The sequence below is a fragment of the Malaclemys terrapin genome, chromosome 13, assembly GCF_027887155.1.
Source record: "Malaclemys terrapin pileata isolate rMalTer1 chromosome 13, rMalTer1.hap1, whole genome shotgun sequence".
Lineage (NCBI taxonomy): Eukaryota > Metazoa > Chordata > Testudines > Emydidae > Malaclemys > Malaclemys terrapin.
The window spans coordinates 23,767,986-23,790,248 of record NC_071517.1 but is presented as its reverse complement, the minus strand read 5'-3'; the positions used below and the strand labels follow the sequence as shown (position 1 = coordinate 23,790,248).

The window sequence follows — 22,263 nt, the reverse complement described above, 5'->3', positions numbered from 1 at the left end:
CCAATCCCTTTCCAGATGTTAATTGCAGCTCCCTGTGCAGTGTCCCCATTCTAGAGATGGGAAGTTGAGGCCCAGAAAGGTTTCAGTGATTTGCTGAGGGTCTCAGACACTAAATCAGCCGCTGAACCCAGGAGTTCTGCTGCCCTGTTCGCTTCTCTAGCCACTGACCACAGTTCCTCCCCTGCAATGTAGTTAGACTCACTGCTGAGGCCTGGCATTATATTAAACCACCAGAAGCTGCACTGGAGCCAATCCCGTGCTCTCAAGGACTGGAGGCAGGGAAAGGAAGAGTTAAGCCATTCGCTGATAGCTGGTGAGCTCATCGGAGCTGGAGTATGCTCCGTTGGTTATTAAGCACTCAACACAGCCCTGTAGACAACGTTGGGGGTGGGGCACGGTTAGCCGGAACTGGGCGATCATAACACCCACTTACTCCAAATTCCATCCATGTGTGGGGCAGAGGAGCCAGTCCTGAGCTGCTAGCCATGTAAGTAGGAATCTTTTACCATTGGGATTTAGGAGCACCAGGAATAAGAGGAGGTTGCGAGTCAGGATGGAGGGGCAGTGTGAATAAGAAGGGGATATGGGTGGTGATTGAGGAGCACCACAAATAGGAAGGGGCTGCAGGTTGGGATTGTGGAGTTCTGTGGATGGGGGGGGGATGCATGTTGGAACTGAGGATCTGAACCTTGGACTCGGGGGCTGGGGAGTTTCTTGTCTCTGGAGAGGAGGAACCTGTATTTTGCAAAGTAAGCACTGAAAAGGGATATTTAAATGGTCCCAGATCTGATGCTCAATGGGCAGGTGACACTGGGTGAGTTGCTGGGTCCCTCTAAACTATCTCTGATTCTAGAGGCTGCTAAAAACCTGCAATCATAGGATCCTGTCCACAGGGCCAGACCGAGCTGTCAGTTACACCAGCAGAGTAACTCTGTGTGGATCTCAGCAGAGTGACTTGAATTTACATCAGTGTAATGGAGATCAGAATCTGGCCCCCAATCTTCCATTGAACAACTCCTAGGCAGCTTAAAACCCTTTGTACCTTTGTCTTGCATCTGAAGAAGTGAGGTTCTTACCCACGAAAGCTTATGCTCCCAGTACTTCTGTTAGTCTCAAAGGTGCCACAGGACCCTCTGTTGCTTTGTACCATATGTTTCCCCTATTTCTGCATCTGTAGCCAGAGTTTTGGAGTCTAAATAGCCTGTGTCTGGGAGCACCTTCCCAAGCACACACCACACCAGAGACCTTGTCACACACGGGGAGTAGCAGAGGGGTGGGGTGGTTGGTTTAATGTGCTGAACTGCTTTTGAAGGGCTCCATCCTGCATGCCTTGTGCAGGCAAAGCTCCCCCTGAAGTCAGCGAGAACTTTGCCTGGGGCCGGACTGCAGGATCATGCCCTTAAAAGATCAACACAAAGTGATGCAAAGCTCAATAATCCTGGGGTGCTCCTGGGGCCATTGATGGGAGGGCTGGCCGTTGGATTGCTCACTGAGCATAGAGGAGACAGTTAATGTAGCCGGTTCCCTTGTCTCGGAGAGTGACGTGCCCACGTGCCAGGACCATCTGTGGTGAGTTCACTTTTTAAAACCTTCATTGCTTCAATAATCAGATGCACTCTGTGGCCCTTCACCCAGATGCTTTATTCCCAGTCAGTCTCAGCACCAGTGCAAGTCAGTGACCGGTTGGCTTGCTCCTTTAAGTTCTGCTGCGCTTGAAGGTAAAACAAACCTGTTGCTCCATGTGTGGTCACCTCACTGATGTACCTGCTCACTGGCGTGGATGAAGGTGGGGCTCCCAGCATCTTGTCTGTACATTTCATTTCGCCCAGCTTGGGATCGTGTCACCTCTGGCACAAAGAGAAGGGGAACAAGACAGTTTCTGTGTCATTCACTAGCGCTTCGATTGTGCGGTGAAGGGACTATAGAAAACCCAAACACGGACAGAGTCACTGTGACAGGGGCTCTAAACTCCTAAAACCGGGGGGAGGCATTAATTATGGTAAATTCCTTGATGTTGCCAACAACCCAAAGAGATTCAAAGATTCCAAGGCCAGAAGGGACCATTGTGATCATCTAGTCTGACCTCCTCTATCGCCCTGGGCAGAGAACTGCCCCCAAGAAATTCCTAGAGCAGAGCTTTTAGAAACACACCCAGTCCTGATTTGAAAATTGTCAGTGATGGAGGGTGCACCATGACCCTTGGTACATTGTTCCAATGGTTAATTACTGTCACTGTTAAAAATGTTATTTCCAATCTCAATTTGTCTACCTTCAACTTCCAGCATTGGATTAGACCTTTCTCCACTAGACTGAAGAGCCCATTATTAAACATTTGCTCCCCATGCAGATACTTACAGACTGTGATCAAGTCACCCCTTAACCTTCTCTTTGTTAAGCTAAATAGATTGAGCTCCTTGAGGCCAGGCAGGTTTTCTAATCCTCTAATCATTCTCATGGCTATTCTCTGACCCCTCTCCAATTTATCAACATCCTTCTTGAATTGTGGGCACCAGAACTGGACACAGGATTCTAGCAGCGTTCACACCAGTGCCAAATACAGAGGTTAAATAACCGCTCAACTCTTTCCTGAGATTCTGCTGTTTATGCATCCCAGGATCGCATTAGAGCATGCTCAGCTGAGTATCCACCATGAACCCAAATCTTTTTCAGAGTCCCTGCTTCCCAGGATAAAGTCCCTCATTCTGTAAGTACGGCCTTTCTTCATTCCTAGATGAATACTTTTACATGTAACTGTATTAAAGTGCATTCTGTCTGGTTGCACCCAGTTTACCAAGTGATCCAGGTCTCTCTGTATCAGTGACCTGCCCTTTTTATTATTTGCCACTCACCCAATTTTTGTGTCATCTGCAAACTTTATCGGTGATGATTTTATGTTTTCTTCCAGGTCATTGATAAAAATGTTAATGTAAATGTAGGGCCAAAAACTGATACTGGCTGGACCCGACTGGAAACACACCCCTCAGTGAGGATTCCCCATTTACGGTTACATTTTGAAACCTATCAGTTAGCCAGTTTTTAATCCATTTAATGTGGGCCATGTTAATTTGATATCGTTCTTTTTTTTTTTATCAAGATGTCGTGTGTTACCAAGTCAAATACCTTACAGACATCTCAGTCTATCATGTCAACACTATTTCCTTATCAACCAAACTTGTAATCTCATCAAAAACAGATACCAAGTTAGTTTGACAGGATCTATTTTCCATAAACCCACGTTGATTTGCTTTAATTAACTCCCCCTCCTTTAATTCTTTATTTCTCAACTCCTCTCTCAGCAGCTTCATTATCTTGCCTGGGATCGATGTTAGGCTGAGAGGTCTATAAATACTGGGGTCATCCCATTTACTCTTTTTAAAAATTGACACATTCGTTTTCTCCCAGTCTTCTGCAGTTTCCCCGAGGCTCCAAGATCTATTGAAAAAAGAACGAGGAGTACTTGCGGGACCTTATAGACTAACAAATTTATTTGGGCATAAGCTTTCGTGGGCTAAAACCCACGTCATCAGATGCATGCAGTGGAAAATACAGCAGGAAGATATATATATATACACAGAGAACATGAAAAAATGGGTGCTGCCATACCAACTCTAACGAGACTAATGAATTAAGGTGGGCTATTATCAGCAGGAGAAAAAAAATGTTTGTAGTGATAATCAGGATGGCCCATTTCAAACAGTTGACAAGAAGGTGTAAGTAACAGTAGGGGGGAAATTAGCATGGGGAAATAGATTTTAGTTTGTGTAATGACCCATCCACTCCCAGTCTTTATTTAAGCCTAATTTAATGGTGTCCAGTTTGCAAATTAATTCCAGTTCTGCAGTTTCTTGTTGGAGTCTGGTTTTGAAGGTTTTTTGTTGAAGAATTGCGACTTTGAGGTCTGTAATTGCGTGACCAGGGATGTTGAAGTGTTCTCCGACTGGTTTTTGAATGTTATAATTCTTGACATCTGATTTGTGCCCCTTTATTCTTTTGCATAGAGACTGTCCGTTTTGGCCAATGTACATGGCAGAGGGGCATTGCTGGCACATGATGGCATACATCACATTGGTCGATGTGCAGGTGAACGAGCCCCTGATGGGACTATTGAAAACATGTTAAGGAACAATAGGAATCATGCCCAGCTGCAATGGCATTGTTTGTTAACTGCCACCGTAACTTTTTATTGAAAACTTTTACACGCATGAAAAGGGCAGACAATCCAGGGGACACAGTGAGATGTGTCTCCATAGGCTGGAGAGCTGCCATTCCAGAGCAGTTTGATATCCACACACCTTCTCTTTATGATCACACGCATGTCGCACTGTATAGATTCCTCCTTTCCATCCTCCACAAAGACGCCTGTAAATCCAGATGGCGCATTGAGAGATTCCAAGATTCACAGATTCCAAGGCCAGAAGGGACCATTAGAGCATCATAGAATCATAGAATCATAGAATATCAGAGTTGGAAGGGACCTCAAGAGGTCATCTAGTCCAACCCCCTGCTCAAAGCAGGACCAATTCCCAGCTAAATCATCCCAGCCAGGGCTTTGTCAAGCCGGGCCTTAAAAACCTCCAAGGAAGGAGACTCCACCACCTCCCTAGGTAACGCATTCCAGTGTTTCACCACCCTCCTAGTGAAATAGTTTTTCCTGATATCCAACCTGGACCTCCCCCACTGCAACTTGAGACCATTGCTCCTTGTTCTGTCGTCTGCCACCACTGAGAACTGCATAATCCAGACCAGAGAATTTCATCCTGTTGCTTCAGTGTTGAGAGTAATAACTTGGGATCCGGTAGCCTTGAAATGAAGACTGGAGAAAAATACGTATTGTTGAAAAGGATTTTCCCACTTTTACCAGCTCTCCCTTTGTTTACTGACTTAGTTGATTTCTGTTTTTTTGTTACTGAGAATCTCTAGATTTCCTGGCAGTTGGAAGCCAAATCTGATTTCCGTTTCTTAGCATTCGGTGGAGGGGACAAAAAAAAAACCCAAAAAGTCTCTCAGGAAACTTAGACAAACCAGGAAATGTTGGGAATTTCCTGCACAAAATAATAGACCTTCCCAGAGTCCCACGCAGCACAGCAGCGAGAGGAGAATGATGCTCTGGGTATTTCTTGACCAACTGCTAAGGGTTCTTGCCGGTGGCCAGGCACCTTGCTGGGGTGTTGGAGTCGGGGATGTGGCATTTGTGACTCCTGGTTCCCCCCTTTGGCTGGAAAGTGGCATTAGGCTGGGGAAGACCTGGAAGAGGCTCTATCTCTAGGGGTAGGCAGAGTGGGCAATGGTGGGGAAAATGTTGCTCCCGCTGGGAACTCGCTGGTCTTTTCCAGCCTTGGGCATTGGCCTTTCTAAGGGCAGCGGCAGTGCAACTGTCCCCATGTCAGCAACTGTGGGGATTGAACCTGGGTCCTCTAGATTGCAGTGCACATCTCTCTGCTACCTGAGCTAAAAGTCCTGGCTCTATTAGCCAGGCTGTAGCAGGCTCATTACCTTCGGTGCATGGCGACTAGGCCCAGGAGTCACGCTGTGGCACCAGGGGCTCATTTGCAGAGCACTCAGGGGCAGGGCAGGGGCTGGTCAGAAGGGGGGAAAGCTGGTCGCTCTGCACAGCGCGAGGTGCTGGCACCAGCCATCCTGTCAGGGCATTGAGCCCTGCAGCGCTGAGATAGCAGCACCGGTCAGGGCTGTGAGCCATGAACCTCAGCTGTGGGGCCTGTGCCATGTTCAGCGCAGCCAAGTACCAGGGAACTTCCTACTTCACCCAACCCCTGAGCAGCTTCCCCTGGGGCTCTCCACAGCTCCCAGCCCTCCTGACCAACTCTGGCCCATCCTGGGTGGCTGTGGCACTGCCCAAGGCCCTAGCCAGCTTGGTGTCGGGTGCACCACACTGCCTTCCACCCGCTGTGCACTCAGCAAAGCGGTTCTGGCCCTGGGGATCCATTCCCAGCTCCGACACTGGCTCCCAGTACGGTCGGGGCAAGTCGCTCCCCCTCAGCTGGAGGATGGTTATGTCAAGAGGGAGGGGCTCCCTGAAGCCAGCCAGCCACCCACCCAACTCAGCCCTCTCAAGGGGTCGTTATTTGGAAGGGACACAGCTCCAGCGGCCCTGACTGACTGCTACAGGAAGTCTTCCAAGGAGAAGAGAGGGGCTGGATTTACAGCTGGGACACATTTTTTATTTGCCGAAAATACCATTTAATCGCCCCGGCACTATTCGCAAATATGACATGAATCTGCTGAATATTTTCTGCGAAAACAACCGTTCAGGATGTCAGCCCCACTTCCAACACTCTGAGGGGGCCCACGCGCCTCCACCCACCCTAGCCCTGTCGCTAGGGCCCATAACTGGAGTCTGGGAGACGCCAATGAATTCCCTCCTTTGCCTGGAGTACAAAGGGAGCTGAACTGGGGTGGCCTCTGGTGCAAGCACATGCCCTAGCCATGGTGCTATAGAATCAGCATCTGCTTTGCCTGCCCCAGTGACTATTCAAATATTACAGACACAGCGGAACAGCTTCACCAGCAGAGAGACTCTTCCCAGACCATCCCATAGGCCAGTGACTGAGGCACCTCTTGTAATGCAGAAGACCCGAGTTCAGATTCCTCTTCCGTGGCAGGCAGTGGAGGGACTGAACCCATGGCAGGGCAGCAGCCTAATTACCGGGCTGGCAGTTATATGGGTCAGAGATCCCAGGGCCAGAAGGGACCACTGGGGTCAGCTAGTCTGACAGGCCAGAGACCTGCCCCACAATCATTCCCAGAGCAGAGCTTTAAGGAAAACACCCAGTTCCAGTCTTGATTTAAAAATTGCCAGTGATGGAGAATCCACCACAATCCTGGGTAAATTGTTCCAGTGGTTAATTACTCTCCCTGTTCAAAATGTAGGTCTTATTTCCAGTCCGAATCTTCAACTTCCAGCCCTTGAATGGTGTCATGACTTTCTCTGCTAGACCGAGAGCCCATTATCAAATATTTACTCCCCAGGCAGGTGCTTACAGAGGGTGATCAAGTCACCCCTTAACCTTCTCTTTGTTAAGCTAAACAGATTGAGTTCCCTGAGTCCCTCACTATAAAATGTTTTCTAATCCTGTAATCATCACCAACTCCTCCTCCATTCTGTGAATCTAACCCTTTATTTCCTTTGCTTTTACGTGAAAAAAGTGCCCAGAAATTTTAATGAAGCTAAATTCTTATCGATTCACTGAAATGTTTTGGAATGTTTTATTTCCCTTTGGGTCAAGCCAAGTTTTGGTTTTTGAACTGCCAGGGACTGGTTAGTCACACAGCTCTAGTGGGGATGAAGTACTGAGGGTGGGGGCTTGTGAGAATCCAGGACAGTCACTTATTTGCATCAGATCTGGGAGCCTCTCTCAGATTCCCAGACAGAGATGTGATCCATTTTGTGATTTTGCTTTTTTCTCACTGTTTCCTCATCCTTTCTCCAGTCTATTTTGTCCACCTGTTAACATCCTGTCTGGCATGTAGATGGGGAGCTTTCGGACCAGGGACTGTCTTCTTCGTTCTTCGGCTGTATAGCCCCTAGCACAGTGGGGCCCTGACCCTTGATTGGGGATCCTAGCTATTGTTCCCAGCATTATTCCTCCACCTTTCCAAAGGGGTGCACTAGAAGGAAAGTGACCATGGCCAGAACAGGGAGGACACTGTTCACAATAAACTGAACACATGGTCAGGGGGGAAATCTTAGGATCCATTGGCATCGGGCACTGGCTCCTCCATTTGGCCCATCACACCAGAATACGGACAGGTTTTCTTAGCAGCTGTGCCAGCTTGTTAACCTCTCTAACTGCACTCCATTTACACAGCACCAGCTCCCTCATTGATTCCTCATAACGGGAAATTTTCTGAGGTCTCGGCCTGCTTCTGATCTCACTGACAGCTGGCTGGAAGGACTTTCCAGGGCTCAGAATCCAGCCCTGGGCACTTACAAGACTGTTTTTCATGTCTCCCAACCCAGCCAAACGCAGGAGGTGCAATTTTATGCAGCCCCAAAGATGAATAAAGAATGCGGATGCGGCTAATCATCCTGCGTATGTCAAATGAGGACTGAAGAGTTTTCAAAAGTTAATTGCTGTGGATCACAAATACCGCCCAAAGCAAACAACGACTGTGGGCTGTACTAAAAAATAAGGGCCCGTCCCTGCAAAGCCTTATGATGGTGCTCCACTTCATACATGAGCCACTGACCGGCCCATTGAAAGCACTGGAGTAACTGACATGCCTAAAGCTAGCCATGGGCCTGAGTCTTTAGGATTGGGCCCAGAGCAGTTAAATGCCATTTCTTCCTTTGGATGCCTGCTGAGTTCTGAGTGCAGGGTTCTGGGTTTTCCCCTTAACTAGATCCCAACAAGAGACCCCGAAAGCAGAGCATTTCCCTGCACACGTTATGTACTCTGTCTTCCCTCTGCTCTTGCAGAAGAATTACAAAGCCCCGAACCTTAGATGGATAGGTGGCTGGCCACAGTCACACACCTGGCATCGCTCTCTGTGTCACCCAGCCATTCCTGGGTCATCCAGCCCCCGATGTGATGGCTGCGAGGCCTGCGCTCGGGGCGAAATAAGCCAGACTGCACCTGCAGTTGGGCTGGAATTATTCCACATACACTGATGAATGAAATCGCCAGATTGGCATCCGCGATCGGCTGCTCTCTGGACTGCAGGTCCACGGCGGGTGGATCTGGCGGTGTCTGCTGCAAACCAGCTGGCTGAAGTTTCCGAAGGGCAGACAGCGAGCACTGAGGGGTTAATCTGCCTGCTTTCTGTGTTTCAGCAACAGCCAGCAACCAATCGGAGCCAAGTGGAAATAGCAGTTTATAGAAAGCCCACCACTTTCCCTCTTATCCTAATGGCTTCTGTGCATTACGCTGCTGGGCTTCCGAGAAAATGGATTTCCTTCTTGATTTGGTGAGAAAGTAACTGCAACACTGGGGCCCATGAGGCGGCAGCATCACTGACCCCAGCAATGCCAGCGAGAGCAATTCACTGTGTGGATTACTTAGAATCAGAGCTTTCCACATCCGTGAGCAGATCCTGCAGCTAACAGCACCTCGGGGAGCGCAAACCACTCACCAGCCCAGAAATGTCTCTCACTCTCCTCGTGGCAAATCAAAGGCTGCGTATTAACACCTAGCCCTGATCTAGCACTTTTCTTCTAGTGAGCTCAAAGCCCTTTGTAAAGGTGGCCAGTATTATTAGCCCCATTGTACAGATGGGGAAACTGAGGCCCAGATAGGGGAAGCAACATGCCCCAGGTCACCCAGCAGGACCCAGGCAGAGCCAGAAATACAACCTAGGTGTCCTGAGTCCCAGCCAACCATGCTAGCTGCTGGGCCACACACTGCCTCCCTAAACTAACGTTACATGTGGCCTTGACAAGTCTGACTGTGGCGCGCTGCTGCCCAGATGTACAAGCAGGGAGAAAGCACAAAGGCCAAGTTAGACCCAGTCCTATAGACTGCTCTGTTTGGCCTCTCATCTATCCCTCCCCAGGTGGCCTGGTCTAGCCTAGAGCATTTAGCCTGAGGACGGCACTGCTGCTGAGAGATTTGAACAGGGTGGGTCCCAGCAACAAACCAGGCTGGACTGGGGGTGCTAGCTGGGGAAAGCCTGTCACTAGGCCCTAGTGCATTCTGGGTTAGAAGGCCTGTGGGGGCAAGCATGTCTGTGGAAGCCATGGCAGTTAGGACCACCTACCTACGCCAGGATCGCAAGGAGGCGGCATGGCCCACTGGGTAGGGCACTGGACTGGGCAGTTTGGTATGTGCACCACATTCCCAACTCGCTCTCCAAGTTTCCGGGTGACCTGGGCAAGCCATCACCCCGCTCTGTGCCTTAGTTTCCCCATTAGTTAAATGGGGACAATGACACTTTCCCTGGTGAAGCACTTTGGGGTCCCTGTGTCTCATGGGCGGGGTCTTCTCTCATTCTGGGGTAAGCAGAGAGGGGCCCAGGTGAAAATGTGGGGTCTGAGAAATAGGGCCGGCTCCAGGCACCAGCTGACCAAGCACGTGCTTGGGGCAGCACCCTAGAAGGGGCAGCCAATGCTGGGGGGGGGCGGGGGTTTGGCTAGCGCGGCGCTCCGGGGGTTTGGGCGGCCTGGCGAGGCGAGGCAAGGCTCGGCGCGGTGCTCCGGGAGGGGCGGGGGGTTGGGTGGCGCGGTGCTCCAGGGCGGCGGGGGTTTGGTTGGCTGTCCAGCGCGGCGCTCGAGGCGGGGCGGAGGTTTGGCCGGCCCGACCCGGCCCGGCGCAGCGCTCGGGAGGTTTGGGCGACCCAGCAAGCCGCTCTGGGGGGGTTGGGCAGCCCGGCCCGACGCTGGGGGGGAGGGGTTTGGGCAGTGCGGCACTTGGGGGGGGGGTGTTACGGCGGGGCGGCGCTCTTCTTTTTTGCCTGGGGTGGCAAAAAAGTTAGAGCCGGCCCTGATGAGAAAGGAGACACAGGCCACCAGGCCTTTCCGAGCTCTGCTTCTCCCAGCCCTTTGCTGCCTGCTCTGAGAGTGTGGCACACACTGGCCCCAGTACCTGGTCAGCTCTGCTGGCTGCTCTAAGGCAGGGCGGGGGCTGCTGGCTAGTGCTGTTAGCCTTGCCCTGGGGTGATTGCAAAAGGGCCAGATTTTCCAAAGTGCTCAGCGCCCAGCAGCTCCCTCCAAGAGCACTGGGAGCTCCTGGGTGTTGAGCACCCTTGGAAAACTGGCCATTTCACCGAGGTGCCCCAATGGGAGCTGGGTTCTTGTGAGCCATGGAGCAAAGACCGTGCCAGCCCCATGCACAGGGGCACAGAGTGGGGGGTTCCTATGGGCCTGCTCAATGCCCGGGCACAATTGGGCCCCTAATGGGCCAGCTGGGGTATTTTAAGCTGCAGTGTTCCCACAGGAGCAATACCATCCTCTCTCAGCTGCAACCCCGTGAGCCTTTCTCTGCTCTGGCTCTGGGGTGGCTTTGGCCCCAGCTAATTCAAACAACATGACCTTGTGAATGAATTTCAGTCCCCACAGTGCTAATCCCCTCTGTTTTCCTCTTCTGTTCCTCTCAGGCATTAACCCCCAGACCTGCAATGCCCAACACCATGGAGACCCACCCCATGAGCCTGGATGGGAGTGAAAAGTCCCCTGAATCCAAGGACTTGATCACTAGCAACACGGCCAGCACGCTGTGCATCAGCTCCAGGAGCGAGTCCGTCTGGACCAACACGCCCAGGAACAAGTGGGAGATCTACCACAAGCCCATCGTGGTGGTTTCTGTCGGAGGCGCCATCTTTCTCTTTGGAATGGTGGTTACCAGCCTGTCCTGCTTCATAGAGACCAATAAAAATGTTTACAAAATGTGCGGCCCGGCTTTCCTGTCCCTGGGGCTGATGCTCCTGGTTTGCGGCTTCGTCTGGATCCCCGTCATCCGGAAGAAGCAGCGGCAGAGACAGAAGTCACACTTCTTTCAGAACATCAAGTCATTCTTCTTTAACCGCTGAGGGCTGCTCAGGCTCAGCGCTCACGGGTGGCAAGTAATGCCTCTTTCAGCCTGGCTGGATTTGCCATGAGATTATTAGGGCCTGATCCTGCTCTCAGACAGGCCTAGTGGATCCCCAACTTTGACCTTCTCCTCTCCCCATAGGTGAAATTCACCCCCCTGCAGGTCCTCTGTGGGCAGGTAAACTTCACACTATGTGCTAGGAGAGCAGAATACTGGCATTGAGACAAGCAGGTTGGGCTCAAGCCCTAGATTTTGCTCTTGACTGTATATTGAGCAAACCTGCAAACATTGACCGTGTCTTATAGAGGACAAAGCTTTGAACTGCTTTCATCAACACCCGGCACCTGTACTGCTGAACACCTGTCTGGGATGGTCTACGTGTACTTGGCCTGCCTCAGCCCCGGGGGCTGGACTTTCAAGATCCGTTCCAGCTCTACATTTCTATGAATGGGATTTCACTAGAAAATGTAAACCTTTACTCGGATGACTCTTACTCATGAGAGCAGTCCCATGGATTTGAATGCCACTACTTGTGTGAGTAAGAGTCACAGGACAGGTCTGACAGGGTATAGCTGAAAGGATTTCAGCTGTTCAGGGTGTGCTGTGTTAATATCTGTGTTAATATCTGTCTGGGGATTGGTCCTGCTTTGAGCAGGGGGTTGGACTAGATGACCTCCTGAGGGCCCTTCCAACTCTGATATTCTATGATTCAATAGAGGAAACAGGGCTACACTAGGAAGGGATTGGATTGTTTTCCATAGCCATATGGCTACTACCCCTCTCTTGATAAGATGACCAAGCACAACACTACAGATATAGACGATCCACAGTGCCAGGATATGTCAATGGGATTTGGAGGAGACAGTGCATTCAGAATGCTCTGCAAGAGCAAACAGAATCATTTCTTTCTAGCCAACTGTGCATTGGACCTCAGAGGATACATCCAGAATGATACACATGCAAGATCCACAGCTGAGAATGAAAGGACTTAGATGGGGATGTGTATGAAGTTCATCTCATAATTGTCACTATGAAACGAGCATCTGTGTGCAATGCTACTCCAAAGCTTACTCATGACTTTCTGGTGAAGTGTGGGGTGATATTTAATTCTACCTAAACAGCCAAGCTGAAGAGCAACTGAGCATCAGAAGTAGCATTTCTCTGTTCAATTTTACAGACTATCTTTAAAAAATTTCATTCCTCAAGGTCTCTGGATGCAAGGCTGTATTGCACCAACTGCATATTTATCTCAGTTTGGAGTGATTGTCTCTGTCATGATGGATTCCAGCACAGCAGAAATCTCAAACATTCCACCTGGGCGGAACAAGAGCAAATGTAAATGAGATGCCTTGTTTAACTCAAGTCTATTGAACTCCTATTGTTAATAATGATGTACCCTGGGAAATTTACCTACAAAAGCAGGAATCGTTCCCAAATATTTTTGGTTAATATTGTAGTTGCCTTTTTTCAATGGGGCCCAGTTAGTTTAAAAAGCCATGTAAATACAGCTTCCCAACTGCAAATCCAACTGTGCAATTGGTGTTTGGTTTGGATACTAGGGACAAGATTTTTACAAATAGTCGCCTAGTTTGTAGTTAGGCCCCTACATAAATTGCCTGATTTTCAAAGCAGCTGAGCTGCCGTTGACTCCACTGAAGTCAATGGGAGCTGAGAAGACTCAGCGACCACAATCGGATTGTGTCTCTGGTTAGCCTCATTCTTAGCACTGAGTAAACCAGTACCTGCATGTAGACCCTCCTTTTCCCATGTCAGGACATGGCCATGCACCGACGCCTCTAGCTTTGGTGAGGTTGCATTGTAACCGCCCCGGATGGTTTCTGACGTAGATCAACACTCATCAGAGACCAAATGGCAGCAATGCATGGAAAAGGCACAGTCTGGCTCTTCTTTGCAACCAGAATCCTCCTCACTGAGCCAAATGCAGCCATTCAGCCTGGATGGCAAGTCGAATTCCTTAGGAGAAAGAGGAAGGAAAGTCTGTGTGGTGTTGGTTGTGTTTTGCAGAACCCCTCTAATCTTCACAAAGCTTAATGATTTTGTTTCAAACATCAGAAATGATCAGACTACTGCCACTCCTGGTGATCCAAACAATCCCTTCCGACCTTCAAATCTGAGGGGCAGACCCTTAGCTGCTGCATGTTGTCATAATGCCATTGAGGATCCTGTGACTAGGCCGCTAGCCTAGGGCTTTGCAGACTGAGATCCAATTCTCTTCTCTGCTACAAACTTCCTTGTGCAGCCTTGGGCAAGATACTCAGCCTCTTGTGCCTCAGTTCCCCTCCTGCCCTACCTCACAAGGGGGTTGGGAGGATAAATACTGTGAAGATTGTGACACGCTTTTGAGATCTCCTGGTGAAAAGCACCAGGTATTATTACAAGGCGATGGAGTGATGAGAAGTGACACCAGTCCTTGCGAACAGCCTGCGTTTCCCTGGCCCAGCCGCAGAGCAGGACTGCTGCTTGAGAAGCTGATGCACTTGTTCCCTGCTGACGAAATGAAGGGATCTTAAGCTGGAGAAGAGACTGTAGTGTCAATTAGAAGATCACATTGGGTTCAGTGCAGCCCTGTCACAATGCGTGGCGTTCTGCACTCACAAAGACAGCTTCCCATTGAGTCTGGGGCAGGGGGCTGAGATCAGACCATACCGCGTGTTTCTTGCACTAACCACATTTGTAGCTCTACTTTCTTTCCTGGTAATGACAGTTTTCTAATTACCCTGTGGAACATACAAGTCCATCAGGCTTGTTACTAAACTGAGCTGAGAGGAGAGTCTCTTTCAGAGCCCTGTACCTACCACAATGCTGATAGAGCTAAGCCAGCCAGGCCTGCTTCCAAAGCAATTCGACCAAAAAATAAATCCAGATGCCACAACACAAAAGTTCCTTCCATGGACACCAGCGCCCGGTGCATGGGTCTAGCCCATAGCTGCAAAGGGAAGGATCCAGCTGCATTAACATTAATGTACTGAAATTCACCCTCTTGCAGCAAGTGCAGTGCTGGGGCTGGGCAGGGGTTCTGGGGCCTTAGGGTTAATCGATCCCGGAGAATGGAGAATGCTGCTCTGGTTTGAGCCATGGGGTTTCATGTTAATAGAGAATGTGGGTCGCAGGTGTGGACAGGGGGCCCAAGATTCAAGATAAGAAAGTATATAGCCCTAGCTCTGGTGTTCAATATTCCATGAGCAGATCCCAAAGGAATCCAAGCCATTTCTTGGCTGGCATGGAAATGGTTAACTCCCACCCATGTGCCCTGCCCCTCCCCCTTAAATTTCAAAGGAGACCCTCTGGCAGGTTAACATCCCTTATACTCCAAGGTGCCTGGGACTCAGTACCTACAAGCAAACCCGCGGCTTTGTGCTTCTCTCCAAATTCTCAGAGCCGAATGCTCCACTTGACATTCATAGGTGCAGCTCCACTGACTTGGGTGGAGCTCTGCCCATTTACACCAGGTGAGGATCCAGCCCACGGACTCTGGCTCTGTCAGGGAGTCTCCTTGAGGATAGTTTTGCCTGAAACAAATGCAGCTCAGCCAGCTGCCCCTTGACGAGTCAGATGAGGTGAGGTACCCAAGAGGGTTGAGATGCTCCCCAGGCTCAGAGCACTGCCTGCTAAAGGACGGTAGTGCCATGCGTGCCAGACACCCAACCCCATCCTTAGCGCGGGCAGTGGGCTCGGCCGGCAGCTGATTTACTGGTATCCGACGTGTATTCTGAAGTGGTTGGATTGTCCATAAAGGAGTCCCCACCCTTCCCCACGGGATGTGACAAGCTGAGGGTGGCTTCCTCTTAAATCTCTCTCATGCCTTGATTTTACTCCTGTGCCTGCTAATGCCTTGTTGGGGGGATGGACATGGCTCTGGCCAAACAGTGCCTGATTTCCGAATGCAATGAATAAACTACTGGATCAAACTCTCTTCGTTGTTTGCGTGTAACTGTGGTGATGGAAAGACACCCAGGGGTCGCCGCTCCCGGCCCAGTCTGAGGAGAGGGCATTCGAGTCCCATGCTGCTGCCGGGGTCACAAGCAGGCCTGCTTTCAAAAATCCAAGACAGACTGCCCACGTAAGCAAGGGCTACTCATGTGAGCAAGAACTACTCCCGGGACCCCTCGGGGCTGCTGTGAAACTTGAGCAATGCCTGGGTCATGTGCCGACCCCTCTACCCAGGTGAATTTTCCAGATGCACCATTGATTTATATAAAGGCGTTAGCGTATGCTCTGTATTATTCCCCTCCCATTGCCTATGCATCCTAACATCGTTTGCTTTTCTTGACTGCAGCTTCACACTGAGCAGGTGTCTTTATTGATTGATCTACAAAGGGCATACACAGTTCAATTAAAAGTCTCTGCTCAGTGTGCAGCTTTGGTCAAAGGAGACGTTAGGATGCATAGGGAACAGGATGGAGAATAACATAGAGTAGAGTAATGCTTCTGTATAATCAATGGTGCCCCCTTATCTGCGTACTGTGTGCAGCACTGGACACCCCATCTCCAAAAGGATATTGCAGAACTGGAGGGTGTTGAGAATGATCGAGAGCCTAGATAAACTCTCCTATGAAGAGAGATTGAAAAGACTGGGAGTGTTAGCCTAAAGAGGAGACAGATAAGAGGGGATATGATAGAACTACATAAAATAACTAGTGGGCTAGAGAAAGTAGCTCAGGAACATCTCTTCTCCCTGTCATCACACAAGAACGAGGGAGAGCCACCTCAATTAAAAGGGGCCAAACCTGAAAGTGAGGAAAGGAAACGTGTGACTAGACTGTGGAACTCACTGTCACGGAAAGTTGTAGTGGTGAAGGATTTAGCAAGACTGAAAAAAGAGCTCATCAGACTCTAGAATAAAGGTATGGGAGTCCTTTCCAGAATAGTTTGGATGGAGCATAAGCTGTTTTAAGAAGGTATCATGTTACATGCCCAATCTGATTATTTCCAACCCTTGCTAAAACGAGGTTAGATGCTACTTGCCTCCTCCCCTTGTTCTATAAAAAGAGAAGGAAATTCGTTACAAAACTCATTGCCACTGCGCATCAGCAGTTCAAATGTGCACGTGAAAAGTCGTGACCCAGCCAAACCTGCTGAGCACGACTCGCCCCCGGTTTAAACCTTAGGCTGTTGGTTAATGCAAATCTTCTGGGGAAGGCTCAAGTTCTCTTTTTTAGCACAAGTAGAAAAATCAGGGCGCAGTCAGGCAGCATTTATGCATGTAGGTTATGGCCACAGAGTTGAGCCCATTGTCACCTAGCATCTGCAGAGCCAAGCCCAAAAGCGGGTGCCATGTCTATTTGTGTTTGTGTGTCCTCTCTGACTATGAATCGGGTTTCATTTCACCATAGAGAGGGCCAAAGTCATCACTAGTGTAACTTCACTGAATTTGACACCCTTGCCGTCCACTTCTACAGGGACCCATGTTATTGTATATTGGCCACATCCCCTGGGGATGCTGGAGCATGCAAACGCAATGATTGTGCAGCAGACAAAGAGGGAAGAGAGGAACAAACAAGTGTGGGCACTATGCCTGAGACGCCCCTGTCATCACAGGGAATTCATCCGTGGCACATACCCATCTCAGTCTAACAGGCAATCCCTGCTTAGGGGCCCACAGAAGGAGGAGGCAGCCCTAGAGTGCCAGCCGTGGAGGGATGTTCCTTTCTGAGCCTGGATCCAAAGATCAGTGTCACCCCTGTGTGTGAGAGCTGGAATCACTAATCCAGTGTCTACTTCCATGTTAACAGCAAGGTGCTGCTGGAATCCAAGTATCTTCCCATTATTTTTCATAGATTCCAAGGCCAGAAGGACCATTATGATCATCTAGGCTGCCCTGCTGCACAACACAGGCCACAGAACTTCCCAAGAATAATTCCCAGAGCAGATCTTTAGAAAAATGTCCAAACTTGATTTAAAAATTGCCCATGATGGAGAATCCTCCACTACTCTTAGTAAATTGCTCCAGCGGTTAATTAGTCTCACTGTAAAAAATGTACGTCAGTCCTTGATGTTGGCGTGGATTGTAGTGGCTCCCCAAGAACAGAAATTGCAAACACTCCTCACTCAACTCACAAAAATTAGAAACCCTTCCATGTATTTAACCTACATCCCAGCAGCCCTCAGGGCTTGTCTAGACTTAAAATGCTGCAAAAGCAAATCTGTAGCGCTTCAGTGAAGATGTTACCTATGCCAACAAGAGAGGGCTTCTCCAGTCGGCATAGTTAATCCACCTCCCCGAGAGGAGGTAGATAGGTCAATGGGAGAATTCTCCCATCAACATAGTGCTGTTTACACAAGAGGTTAGGTCACTAAGTGCGTTGCTCGGGGGTGTGGATTTTTCACACCCCAGAGTGACAGTTATACCGACCCACTTTCCTAGAGCAGCCCAGGCCTCAGGTATTTACCTGTCTCTGTTTACTGCAGAGTCAATGTAACTACCTCTGGAAAAGCTAGTTCCTCACGTTTTCATGCAAGATGTAATGTCCCTTCCAAAATGTGTATTGTCAGTAATCACAATAAATCGGGATATGCTGATTGATATCCCTATCGATATCCAATCTCTATTTCAGTCCTAGGCTATGCTTACATTAGACTTCTCCCAGCATGGCGGGCAGGGATAGGAAAAAGTGTGATCCCTGACTAGCACCTAGTGTAGACACAGCCCTACCAGGAAGGCTGCACTTTTACTGGTATAGCTTGTTTCACTCATGGGGGGCAGTTTCGATACAGTGGTAAATGCTCAGCTTTTCTGGTATAGCTGCAGCCACACTAGAAGCACTTTGCAAGTGTCGTACCTTGGTATTCCTATGCCAGTAAAGCACTTCTAGTGTAGACATGGCCCCAACTTTAACAGCAACAGACTCTGCAGCCCAAGTACACCCAGAGCAGAAAATGACACCGCTGTGAGAGCTGCAACAAGAGGACGTGAGATCCCAGTGGCACTACAGCCCTCCAGAGATGCCGGGTGCTATCTCTTAAGAGTGGCGGGCCTGCAGGCTCAGGGAAATTCCCCTCTGTCAGAAGCCAGGTGTTGCAGCAATGCAGGTAGTCTTGATTTTTCTGGTGGATCTCACTGACTCTGTGGCAATATTATGTTTCAGCAGAAGCCAGCATAGAAGGGGAAATTGTTTACTTAAAAATGCCCTGGCTGAGGATATTTAAAGAACTTCTATGGATATGATCTTCTGTAAGCCATATGCAGCAGAAGAATCATCTAGGATGGGAGCAGTCTCGTATCCTGGGTGAACTTGGCATGTGGGGGGGAACTGCCAAAGGGTCAGAGGTTCTGCATGCCTAAAAAGCTAAAAGTCCAGATGCTTCTCAGATGCTTATCTGTTTTCCAACCTCTTTTGTCTGGAAGCTTGATAGGTAATGTCACAGGAACAGGCTTTTTCCTGAGATTTCCAGTGTAGCCTGGTTTTCATCTGGTCTAAAATACCAGCCCTTTGCATCCTGAATGAAACTAGGAAGTGCACAATATAAACCCCAGCCCTTCGCAGCACGTAAATAGGCAAGCTGTGTCTTTCAAGGGGCACTCTAGTCTCCAGTCAGATTCCAAAGGTGAGTCTGAAGTAGTTCCACTTGTTGGCTTCATCCCTGAGCCCACTGGCTGTGGTTTCTATAGTCACATTTTTTGTACTTGAAAAGAAAATGTTCTGTCCCTTGTTACTGAGTGAAAGACCCACACAAAGAGGGGGAAAACCAAGGCAGGGGCCAGCCCTTTGTTCTGTTTGTCCAACGTCCAGCACAGTGGAGGCCTGGGTCGTGATTAAGACTCCTGGCTATTCTGCAATACAAATAAATTAATGAGGCCCAGATCTTGCCAATGCTTCCACACCAGTAACTTTACTCACATTGGCCCCATTGAGCTCAGCTGATTACTCGGGAGAAACAGTGAAACAGACCAGACACAAAGTGCCAACAAATTCACAGCGTAAACACCTTGAAAACCAGAGACAAATGTTTTTTTCTCTAATGTCTCCATTCTAGTGATCTGTTTCTTTTCACAATCACAGGTTAAATATTTTCAGAGTGATTTGCAAATGGTTGGTGTCTGTCCCTTTAAGTTTAAAGAGACAAGGTCTTTTATTGGACCAACTTCTGTTGGGGAGAGAGACAAGAAACTGGTCCAATAAAAGATATTCCCTCCCTCAACTTGTCTCTCTAATATCCTGGGACCAACATGGCTACAATGCAGCAAACAACCGTTAAGTTTTACACATTTGGGAGTGCCTTCTGTGTGCCCTTTAGACAGCTGGTAGATTAGCAATTGGTTTTTAGAAGCAGTGAGCACTCACAAATCCCAGTGAACTCAAAGGGAGCAGTGGGTGCTCAGACCACCTTTGGAAAGGGAAAATTAAGCCATGCTATTGACTCCAGCAGGGATTGGATCAAGGCTTAGCCCTGATGAGAGATACCATTCCTGGATAAGATTTGCAATTGGAATCTATGACAGTGTAACTAATTAGTGATAACAGAGCAATTAGCAATTGCCCCTGGGGTTACATACAATGCAAGATTGAGGCACCAAATAAGTGCTTCTCTTCAGAGCCCCCAGGAAACCAGAATGCTCTATGCTGGAAAATCTGTGACCACGTGTTCTGTGTTTGCTTGGATTATATCTTCTCTGCAACCTTGGAGATTACTGGTTCTTGCTATGTCTAACCAGTAAAAGTAACATGGTCCTGATATTTTTTTTTAAATAAGACAGTTTGTGGATTTTTGTCAGCTTTATAAATCAGCGTTGGAGTATTCTGCAGTAATGCCTCAAAATAGGAAAGTTGACAAGGGTGCAGTGTTGGGGGCTCTTACTGGGAAATGCTGCAATGTTTTATAGAAGGTGAATGTGATCAAATTGAGCTGAACACTCCCCAAATCACTGGGTTTATCTATATCTTCTTCACCCATTAGTGGCTGACCAACTCTGTTACAAGCACCTTTAGGCAACAAAAAGTGTGTTTCCTTACACTGAATACACTGTAAAAAGAACAGGAGTACTTGTGGCACCTTAGAGACTAACAAATTTATTAGAGCATAAGCTTTCGTGGACTACAGCCCACTTCTTCGGATGCATACAGAATGGAATAAATATTGAGGAGATATATATACACACATACAGAGAGCATAAACAGGTGAGAGTTGTCTTACCAACTCTGAGAGGCCAATTCAATAAGAGAAAAAAAACTTTTGAAGTGATAATCAAGCTAGCCCAGTACTGTCTGTATATGGCACCAAATGAATCTGAATAAGAAATCCATGAGCCTCACCCCAAATCTCAGTCCCTACATACAGTTCCTAGTAATCGCTCTCATTGTCTCCTGCATATTCGCTCACTCTCACTCTCACACACACACACACACACCCCATTTCTGGCAGGCTGGAAAGCTGTGGCCTTGTCTACAATCTGTACTTTCCCCACCATAGCAACATGATGCAAACCCCTAGAGTAGATTCACCACCTAAAAACTAACTTGCATTGATACAGCTCATCCTGGTTTGACAATGTAAGGGTTTGTCTATGAATGAAGTTAACCATGGGTCAAGCTAAACCGGAACAAGATGCTCCTATTCCAGAATAATAGTGTCCACAGATGTTGCTATTCAGGAATAGCTGTTCCTGAATAACTCCATGAGAAGATAAGCCCAAGAAGAGTCTAAATTCTGCTGAGAGGTTACAATGGGTTTGAGCAGGTAAGGGTTACAGATGCTAGTACTAAGACATGCAACTTGGCATCTCCGCTCTGGAGCGACGCATTCAAATGGAGATTGTGGCCCTTGAAATTACATTGCTTTCTGCAATTTTTGCAGCACTACACCTACACCGCTCTAGTCTAGACACTTAGTACAGTCACAGAAGAAGGTTTTCCATCACTGTAGTAAATCCACCTCCTTGAGAGGCAGTAGCCAGGTGGAGAAAAGAATTCTTCCATTGACCTAGCAGTGTCTATACCGAGGCTCAAGTCTGCTTAATTGTATCTCTCAGGGGCATGGATTTTCCTCCAGTTTTCAAAGCTAGGTACAAAGGCACAGGCTTTATGATCTTCATTTTACTGAAGGGGAAACTGAGGCACAGCACTGCTTAGCATTATACAGGGCAGCAGCATTAGAGCACCTCATAGGAACAACACAAGGGTGACAAATCCCCTCTACCCACCACTGCTCCTGTTCAATCATCAGCTATGGTAGCTACCCTGTTTCCCCGAAAATAAGACATCCTCCGAAAATAAGGCCTACTTACAGTTTTGCCTCTCATTGTAATATAAGGCATCCCCCCGATAATAAGACCTCCCCGATAATAAGGCATCCACCGATAATAAGGCATTTTTCATTTCTGAAAAATAAGACATCCCCTGAAAATAAGACCTAGCGCATCTTTGGGAGCAAAAATTAATATAAGACACTGTCTTATTTTCGGGGAAACAGGGTACTAGTTCTACCCATTCTCACTGCTAACCTTCCCTGCCCCCCAGCTGTGTAAAGCCATGGCAGCACTGCAGCTCAGGGCTGGACAACACAGCCCTTAAAGGGGGACGAGAGTCCCCCGGCCTCCCATTCTCGCTCCAGCCCCCCAAGCCATTAAGTCAGGAGGATCCCAGCCCTGAGGGTCGGCTGATATGAGGCATGGGCGTGGTCTAGGCTTTATATAGACCAGGTGGGCGCGGGACGCGGAATTGTTGCAGAGTGGGCGTGGTTTGTGCTATATGTAGAGAAGGTGGGGCTAACAGCTATTCTAGCTAGCCCTAGCCAAGTGCGCGGCGCTGCAGGTGTGGCTGCC

The 22,263-nt window shown here is 48.7% G+C and overlaps 1 protein-coding gene across 1 annotated transcript; it reads left to right on the top strand.

The window, feature by feature from the left end:
- Positions 1-402: 402 nt before the first annotated feature.
- Positions 403-13,224, top strand: PIRT (phosphoinositide interacting regulator of transient receptor potential channels). The gene is made up of 2 exons (XM_054048071.1): positions 403-487; positions 11,050-13,224. The coding sequence occupies exon 2, from the start codon at positions 11,071-11,073 to the stop codon at positions 11,479-11,481; it is 411 nt and encodes a 136-aa protein (XP_053904046.1). The 5' UTR covers positions 403-487; positions 11,050-11,070; the 3' UTR covers positions 11,482-13,224.
- Positions 13,225-22,263: the final 9,039 nt, after the last annotated feature.